The sequence below is a fragment of the Volvox carteri genome, assembly GCF_000143455.1.
Source record: "Volvox carteri f. nagariensis unplaced genomic scaffold VOLCAscaffold_54, whole genome shotgun sequence".
Taxonomy (NCBI): Eukaryota; Viridiplantae; Chlorophyta; class Chlorophyceae; order Chlamydomonadales; family Volvocaceae; genus Volvox; species Volvox carteri.
Window position 1 is genome coordinate 554,286 of NW_003307597.1, and position 9,517 is coordinate 563,802.

The 9,517-nt window shown below is 52.7% G+C and overlaps 2 protein-coding genes across 2 annotated transcripts; one reads left to right on the plus strand and one right to left on the minus strand.

Moving 5' to 3' along the window:
- Positions 1-569: 569 nt before the first annotated feature.
- On the minus strand, positions 570-4,426 carry VOLCADRAFT_96686 (uncharacterized protein; the record flags this gene model as incomplete). The annotated part of the gene is made up of 7 exons (XM_002955739.1): positions 570-1,510; positions 1,808-1,955; positions 2,421-2,529; positions 2,876-2,955; positions 3,119-3,176; positions 3,540-4,184; positions 4,383-4,426. 7 exons carry the CDS (start codon positions 4,424-4,426, stop codon positions 570-572), a joined length of 2,025 nt encoding a protein of 674 aa, XP_002955785.1.
- A 2,108-nt stretch (positions 4,427-6,534) lies between these two features.
- On the plus strand, positions 6,535-9,233 carry VOLCADRAFT_96687 (uncharacterized protein; the record flags this gene model as incomplete). Its single annotated transcript, XM_002955683.1, has 7 exons — positions 6,535-6,645; positions 6,742-6,962; positions 7,167-7,216; positions 7,249-7,331; positions 8,446-8,505; positions 8,768-8,861; positions 9,178-9,233. The coding sequence occupies 7 exons, from the start codon at positions 6,535-6,537 to the stop codon at positions 9,231-9,233; spliced, it is 675 nt and encodes a 224-aa protein (XP_002955729.1).
- Positions 9,234-9,517: the final 284 nt, after the last annotated feature.

The following is a 9,517-nucleotide window of genomic DNA, read 5'->3' on the forward strand; positions in this document are numbered from 1 at the left end:
CCCCGGAATCTCACAACGCAAAAAGACGAAAAGAGGTACAAGAAAAGTACAAAAAAAACACATTAAAAACGTACGGAAAAGGGTACGGAAAGAGTGCCAAAGCGCTCGTAAAAGATAAACAAGAAGGGAGACCTCTCGCACACACAACAAAGCAGGAGGGGCAACACCACAAAGCTACTAGCATCTCTTTCTCCAGGCGAAGCCACAACAAACTTACCAGAACCCCCAACTGAACCAACTAAACTACTCTGGCTACATGTCGATAACTTTTAACGTGTACGGCTCCTGCTTGGTATATATAAAGCAGTGGAAAGCTGCTGCTGCTGATGCTGATGCCCCGATGACCCGACACTCGACCCCACCTCCCCCCCTTTCCCGTCCACGTCCGGGCACGCGCTGAGTCAACTGGCCTTGTACAGCACATAAGCCGTGTACGGCACATAGGCAGTGTAACAGAAATTAATATATATACATCCTTTCCTCCTCTGTCTCATCCTCTGCCATGCAGGAATAAGTTTTGAGCGGCGACGTTCCACGGCCGTTGTACTGCATTGTACGGCGCGGCGTCATCAAACGGCAGGGGGCAGCAGTTGCAGGACACGTAATACGGAACCGGTAGCGGAGCAAACGATGGCGCTAACGGTTGTCACGGTGGTCGACGGCGGCGGCGCCGCGGCCATGTTGGCGACCACTACCACTGCGGCGGCGGCGGCGGCGGCAGCCGCACACCAAGTGGCGGCGCCCAAAAGTACGGCACCAGCCACGCGCAGGGCAAGCAGCAGAACGCGGCGACGACGCAGCGCCTCCATGTTCCCGCTGGCTTGATCATCTGCCGTACGTCGTCCGGCAGCATTGCTGCCGCGGCGGCGCAGTAAAGGACGTAGAGAAGTAACCACAACTGCGAACGTCAATACCATCGCTGCCGCCAGCACACACACAAGCTCTCCATCCAGGATGAAGTCGGAAAGCATGACGCCGCGGTTGAGTCGCGGTAGCTGCAGCGCCATTAATAGACGACACCGACACCAGGCCGCTGCTGCGGCGGCGACAACGAAACTGACGCCGGCGGCTTCCTGTCCGCCACGGCCGCCCTCCGCCGCCAGCACCGCTAACGCCGCCGTGAGAAAAGTCAAGAGGATGGCCGCAAGGAGCGACCCACGGGACGGGCAACCAAAGGCTGGCGGCAGCGGCGGCGGCACGGCGAGGGCGACGGAGGCAGAGGCAACAGCGGTGACGTGCACGAGGCCTTCTTCACCATCCAAAGCTCCATCCGCTGCCGCGTCGGCATCGTCACGGATGTCGTACGGCAACACACTCGCTGCCGGGCATACATTTGCGACGGCGGAGACAGCCGTCGGCCGCAGTGGCGCAGGGCTGCTGCACGCAGACCCCGGCATTGCAATGTCGTACAAGCTACCGTCAGCGCCAGCGGCTACGTCCGCGTCGTACGCGTCCGCGATGCCGCTGCCGCTCCTCGACGCGGCGGCGGCGGCGCGAAGCGCCGCCAACGCTGACGATAATACGGCAGCGGCGGCAGAGGAGTCGCCGCCGCTGCCGCCAATGCCGCGTGGTGTCAGCGGCGGCGCCGCCGTCGCCGCCGTCGCCGCCGTCGTCGCCGCCGCCACTGGCGGCGTCGCCGCCATGCAGCTTCCGTCGTCACCCAGCAGCGCCAGCCCCCTCGCCACTGCCGTTTGCAGCAGTGTGGCCAGACACGCAAACATCTCGTTGTCGCGCAGGAACCCCACCATCTGCGCGAGCACGGACTGGTAGTGGGACACCGAGTCGTCGGCATCAGAGACAGACGCACCAGCGGATTCATCGCCGTACCCGCCGCCGCCAGCAGTACAGGTGGCGGCGGTGGCGGCAGAGGTGCTGTACGGCATGCAGTCGAGCAGGAAGCTGAAGTCATGTGCGAAGGGACGGAAGTGGTGCGACCAAGCCCAGCTGAGCGCGGCCTGGGGGTTGGGGGATCACACGCGGGGTTGGTTTTGCGGTTTGAAGGTTAGTTTTTATGGGAAATGTTCCGAAGAGGATCCGGAACCCTAAAACTTTCATTCATATTATATCGACAAGGACAACATTGTATTAAATGCAAGAAAGATCATGAACATGAACTCAGCGAACGGACGACGAGAAGCCCAAATCGGCCGCACTACCACCTCCTGCACCGCAGTAATCATATTGACGCCGCCGCTCAGGCTCCGAAACCCGGCTAGTGAAAAAAACGGAAACGTTGTACTCGTTTGTCGTACAACCCCTCTGCCGCCGCAAGTGTGTAATCCACGCTCCCAAGCACATTTCTACATAAGGCCCCAAAAGAACGACATATTCACAAAAACGTAAAAAAACAACTCACTCGCCCGCACAGCTCAAACAATCATCACTTGCACCCCGTACAATCGTACACTCGTACCGCCCACCTGCAGTTTTGGCGGAAGGAGATCCACGGGCGAGCGGAACGCGTCTGCGTCGTACGGCAGTACGGAGTGGTTGTACGGCAAGGCCTCGTGCATCATGCGCCACAGCAGCCTGTGGACAGACAGTTGAAACGGTGGAACAGGAAACCGCGGGTGTGATAAGTCGATGAAAGCACAGCGCCACCGCTGATAACTGCCGACTGAAGTACTGGTGTGTCGCGGAAATCGCGGCGTGTTAAAAGAAGTAATAATCTCCGTACGATCAAGTAAACAGCTTTTGGATGGCAAACCTTTAGTAAGACCTCAGTAACCTCCATCAATATTGTTGGGGACCTGGCAACACACTTCTTCATCCCTCATCTTGAGTTAAAAAAACAGTGAAATTACAGCTTCGCACCGCACTATCGTACCGTAACTGTACCGTACCGCACCGAAACCCAAGTGCCGTACTTCCGTACCTATGCGCCTCCTCCCTGGCGGCTTGTGGCAAACCCATCAGTGGGGCGGCGTCTTGAAAAGACTCCAGGGTGGGAATACCCTGCAAGATGGCGTGTACGACAGTACGTACGTCAGTCGCCGGATCGGTAAGATGCCGTACGTCGCAGCTGTAGCACTTGCCCGCACCTGATCCATTAACAAACACATCACCCCTCTTCACGGGGTCCGTCCCCCCCCCCCACCCCCATCATCCCCAGCCCCACCTGGTCCCCCGCCAGGATGCATGACGTCACTCCAGGGGAGTCCGAGTGAAGACGTAGCCTGCAGCAGTACGACAGCAGTACAAACTTGAACTATATAACAGGTTGGTTGGTAGTTTTTATGTTCTGTTGAATTCGTCGAATATAATAAACGGGCTACTCGCAATCCACAACCCGCATACATTTAACAAAATGTGCAACCGTGAACAGTTTCCGTACAATTAAGCAGATCTGCAACAAGCCAACACAGCCGGACGACCCAAATGAAATCACAACAACTTACAACAACTAACAACGAGACCCATAACGACCCACAAACGCCTGTCTGTGGGTTATACAACTAACAAACAACGACCCACAAACGGCTTCGTTTTTCAGTGTCTACAAACTCTTAAAAAAAGAGGTAACACAAACTCGCACCTACCTAACACTCGCCAGGCCTCCTCTGTTGAGATTGACGCTCTCGTCCCCCACGACCACATCCCCGCGCACAGCCAGAAGCCGAGAACAACAACCCGCGGCGGCGGCGAAACGGGCCGCATCTGCGCCGCCGCCGCAGCCGACGGAGGCGGCGGCGCCGCCCCCGTCGCCCGCTTCTACCGCCGCGGCATCGAGCGACAGCGCCGCCCTCAGCTCGATGACCTCCGCGGGATGTCCGCCGACGGGAAAGGTCGGGGGCCAGGCGATGGAGAACTCGGCATGCGCAGTAGCGGTCAAATCCTTGCCGATAACTCCATTTAAAAAAGAAGAAGGAATCACGTCTCCCACAACCGCGACGATGGGCATACCAATACGAGACTGGCCGAGGACTTTTGTGCCGTACTCAGCTTTGCCGTACGGCTTGTTTTTGAAGTGCGCGATGGTGTCGGCGTTTGGGTCGACATCTGTTTCGGCGTCGGCCTCGAAGGGATGGGTGGTGAAGCCAGGCCCGCTGTTGCCAAAGGCCGATGGCTGCATACAGCTAAAAGCTGACATGTTGCGCGACTTGGTGGAGACTGTTGTCGTTGTCTTGAATGCTTGATCAGTCGGAATGTCGTCGTCTTCAACTTTTTTTAAGTCCCTAAATGTCCTGGCTTCAAGAATGGAGCAGATGGAAGCGTTCGAAAGAGCGAACGGAATAGCAACAAGCAAACTTAGCGTTGGAGGCGGAGAGTGGCATGCGAGCAAAGTTCCAGCAAGTTCCGCAGCCGTAATTGTGTGCACTATAAAGCTGCATCCTGAGCTAACGAACAAAACCCTTCTTTAGCGAGGTTAATTTTGAACTGACAGGTTAGGTTGGCAGGAAAGGAGAAGCAACCTGACAACAAACATGTGAGAAGATTGAATTGCGACGAGAGGTAAAAAGCTGAGTCTATGTTATGTGTTGTGGCGCAGCAGACAAAGGGAGAGAGTTCAAGGCCACGAGATCGCGCCGGGCGTTTTAAGGACAACTCCGACGGAAAGCGCGAAGCTTGGAGGCTACCCATGAAAAGGAGGCGCTCGAACGGAGAAGCATCAGCTGACCAACAAAACTTTCTTCTTGCAGATTCGCGGATTAGCAATCCATACCGAAAAGATGGATACATACACAAATATGGATAGGCCTTGCTTACCATAGGACCAAAACATGCGGCAGCCTCCAGGCTTTGGCCGCCGCGACGGTGTCAGATAGAAGAGGGCAGATCGAATAGTGGCTTGGGTCCCGAAGCAATCAAATTACAACGGCTCTTCGCTTTAGGTGCTTAGGATTGTTCTGGGCTCAGCGCCAAACCGGGGGGCGCCACGTTGTGCTCCGCGCGCGGCGTTTTGATATCGGTACACGGAATCAAATCCAATAGTTTCTTATAATATTTTACGCAGATGGTCATATGCTCTACGTTTGCGTCAAATTTAACACATGGTGGTGTGAAACTAAACATATGAACTCCAGGCGCGAAGGATGTGACGCACATCACCCGCCGCATGCGGCCTGGATGGCCTCTATGCCGTACGACTACACGAAATGCGGGTATCTTTTTTGCATGGCGCAAAAGCCTCCATGCTCCGTGCGCGGGTAAACGGCTAATTCCCGCCAAATAGGATCAGTCCATGACTGAGCTCAGGCTATTCCCACAGCTAATATGCAACGTGCACCCAATTGCCCAATTCGCTACAGTGCAGCGGGATGCTGCTCGCGGCAGCGCGCTAGGGCATTTACTCAGGCTCGTCTTATCGAGTTTATTGTATGACCCATGGGTCGCTGGCACTCTTTGGCACCCGCGCCCGAGGGCAGCCTACTTAGATTGTTTTTAAGGCCCCCAAATGTATTTCTTAACAAAATTGTTGTTTGCTTTGTGAGGCTTTGTGAGGCTTTACTTACTGAGCGACCCGGGAATGGCGCCGTAATTTGAAGACTGCAACAATTGCACCAAACTTTGAAGTGCTTCTCCCGGCTCTTTGTTTTGTTCTCAAGAAAGGAGTGTTTCGTGTTGATGGCTGATGAAGCTGAAATAGGTTAGCTTGGCATTTTCCACGAAACAATCGTTTTGCAAATGAGGAAGGAGTAGTCTCCTGGAGGCGATTAAAGATTGCGATGAATGTCTGGTCGGTAACGCTGAATATTGGACCCATGCTTCTTCAGTATCCTGCGTCAGGGAGACTTTTCTGACACTTTGTTGTGCCTGTGCGGCTTTCCCTCCTGCTGCTGCCGTTGCTGTCGTCATATGGATCCGGTATATCCAGCATGCAGGGCCAACCTCCTGGCGACTGCAATTTGAATATAATACGCAGTTTACGATGTTTACACGTAAGCAACCATGCAAGCACTCACACACTCACGCACAGACACTCAGGCATATGGGGAAACTACAGGATTACAAGCTCAAGAGGGCAATCTTCGGATGGGCTTGGCTGTTTGCACAAAGAGCTCGAGCTATAGTTTAATAGGTGTCATCTAGCCGACTATGCGAGCAGTTGGGTGCCTTGCTACACTTTTCGCAATCGCAGGGACCAGGACACCAGACAATAGGAACACAGGGACACAGACGGCGGCGGTCAATCTGGCCACGATGATCCTCAAATATCCTGATCATGTTTACATTGTTTCCAATAACGTGCTGCAACGACCAACAAATTCCTCCCGTACTAGAAATTAGAAGCGCCGGGATGTTTAAGCGCGGACCTTCTTAAAATAAGGAAAAAAGGAGTACACTGTGTATGAACAAAGTGTAGAAACAGTACCAGCATGTGCAAGATCCTCAATTAGCTGACGGCATATTCCGTGCAAAGTGTGAGCGTTCCTTGGCTGCCGTTTATGCACATTTTGGTTACGCCCACACTTTTAAGTAAGCACGTTCCGAGGCAGCTTGTGTCTAGCTGCGCGGTATCGCATACATCATAAACAAAATCCCTCTGTTCGCGAATATGTGCAGGTTCAGGCGTGCAGGAGCTTACGCACAAGGATGAGGCCCGAGCAGTACACAAAGGAAATGATCGATGTCGTGAATGCGATTTCCGATACCTTGAAGAAGAAAAACAAGATCAAAGTCCCGATCAGCAGCAAGGGCTATAAGGTAGATTTGCATTGCACACAATTTGTCGTGACGATGTGGACTCGCTTACGACCCGTGAGAACCTTTTCCGCTGACCTGGTCAAAACGTTTGGATAGGGCTTCCTGCTTCTTCACTCTGTCAAGGGCGCTGCAGTACTCGGTTTTGAGCGTGGCCATGGCATGGCTTTTAAGGTCCTGGAGACCCAACCTGACGGCACGAACAAGCTATCAGCGCCTGTAATGGTAAAAACGTCGAAAGTGGCGATTGGCTTGCAGCTAGGTGCGTATCCGCTTGCCGCGCGCTTTGAAGCACTGCGTGCCGCGAGTGACTTCGCGAGGTGATTTCCGCCTCGCCGCTATCTCGAGTTCTTCCCCCATCTCCCAATCACATCACTCAAGTATGGCGTCCCGGCATCTAACTGAGCTTAACAGTATATGTATGTTTGTCATTTGGGACGTGTCTGCGTGCTGCTTCTGCGTCTTTGTGCTGTCCACGCGTGTGTTTCCCTTCGCGCGGCGTTGTGTGCTGCGCGGCATTGCAGTTGTTTTTGCGGTAGTTGGAGCTCAATCGGGTCGAGTGCATCGCTTCCAGGTGCGCCTCTCCCGTACAATACTGCATTGCAGGTGACAACTCGGTGTACAGCATCATGCTGCTGATGGAGGACTCACAATTGGAAGCGTTGGTGCGGGAGACCGAGACCATCATTGTAAGCACGACACGGTCTTAAGTAAATTTATGTAGTTTTTGGTTTGAGTGAAACAGGGAAATAGAGTTCGGGCTGAGATCCGCTCAGGCCTCTTCATCGTCATCTTTCTTTTCACCAAACTTAAATCTGTTATTAGGTCAAAGCAATATTATTGTTATTATATAAGGGTTTATGGCAGCACACAACACAGCAAGCCATCCTGGCGGCCCCTGCTTTCTTTTTGTCCGCATCCCTAAGCATGTCAACCCGTCCCCCGTATATCATCATCGGCAGCAGTTAGTGATATGTTGTTCCTGGCAGCCCGCTGCACGCTCCTCGCCCACCAACTTTTGTCTTTGGATTGAATGCATGCAGGGCAAGGCGAGACGGACCGCAGGGGGGGGAAGAGGGGGTGCGGTGTGTGGGGGAGGTGAACCGAACCCGGCCTTAGGAACGATGACCGGAGAGAGGCGGCTGCCAAGGGGGGAGAACGAGGAGGAGCGGGCGGAGGAGTCAGGAGGAGCGAACATCCAATAATAATAATAATAATAATATAATAATAATAATAATAATCATAATAATAATAATAATAATAATAATAATAATAATAAAATATTATATAAAAAACATGTAATAATTAAATAATAATCATTAAAAATAATCATTGATGAAATAACAAATGAGTTGGTTTAATAACTAAGTTTTAATGATTACAAAATAATCATTAAGCCAATCATGTTAAGGAAAGAGGAAGGAAAGGGATGGAAGCCAAAAATAGAGGAGGAAGGTAAGGGAAAAGGGGTGGGGAGAGGCTGTGTGGCACAGCAAAGGTGAAACCCGGGATACTCGTGAAAGTTGTTGGGAAAGAAAACTTGACGACTGAAGATCAACACCTAGGCATACATGTGTGCATGTCTCTGGGTTTGTATGTTTGTACGTCTGTGCAGGGTTGCATGTGCGTGCATGTCTATGTCTTTTTCAGGCAATATGTGTTTTGTCTGTTCAGATGTACGTCTGTCCCTGTTGCCCTGTCTTGTCCTGTTCTGCACCTCACCTACTCTTGGCCCCCTTGCTCCGCTCCTCTCCTACGGTTCCTGGCGGGGAGTGGCCCCCCACCTTTCCGGGTCGGTTTCAGGACTTCGAGGTGAGTGGATACCCTGGAGTCAACTCGGACAACATCACCACCTTCCACAAGGTGAGAACACGGACACAGGTTTCACGTGTATGATGTGTGGGACAGGGGGGTCATATCTTCACCCTGTCACCCACGTGTATGCATGTATGTATTTGTGCATTATGTAGCGCCTGGAGGGGTGAGGGATGTGCCTTTTGCATGTTTCATGTGCCTGTTGCATGTCCTGGGAGGGAACATTGTCCGTCTGAATGTATGTATGTAACTTGCATCTACGTATCTTTGATCGTTGCACCGCCTGCCGACTTGATGTTGCACCGTCCAGAGCTCCATGAGCGCTGTCAACGATGGTTTCGTGATTAAGCCGGCCGTCATCTCGGCGTCGGACAGCCTCATGGTCTGCGACATTTCGTTGTATGGTATGCACGACATGATACACCGGGCTGTTTTTCTGGTGTCTTTGCCTGGGACCGCTGTCACGTGGCATTCTGCACAATTTCATTTCGCGAAATATGGATGCTGGCGCGGCATGACGGAATGTAGCCGCTGGTCGTCGTGTTTGAAAAAAACGAGAGCTTTGCTTTTGTCACTTCTAAAGCGCAAATCTACTTCTGGCAAATCTCTTTGCATCTCTCCGTCCATCCGTCGAGTGGCTCGGAGAAGCAGCCATTTTGAGAGCCATTCTAGGAGCTGTATGCACCAACCAACCAACTAGTTCGCCGCTTTGTAACTCAGATGTTGCTGGTGTGCATGTGTCGCTATCGGCAGGTGGCGTCTTGTCCGTGGAGTAGTACACGGATCCTGTCGAGGTTCTCCGTGGCAGGGTGGAAGTGCCTGAGATGCTGAAGACGCAGCTTGAAGAGCTCCACGCCCGCATCGCGAAGCTCTCAGAAATGCACGCCTTGTAAGGAGTGGGAAACGTTTTAAAGTATTAAAAAGCGACGTTTGGCAAGAATTGCAAAGCCTGAATGGTTCTTTGAAGCACGAAATAGCTCATCTTTTGATTCTTTTTGTGGCGAAAACCTGTTTTTGGGGAGATTATATTGTGTATAATAATGAAACTGAAAGACATGAG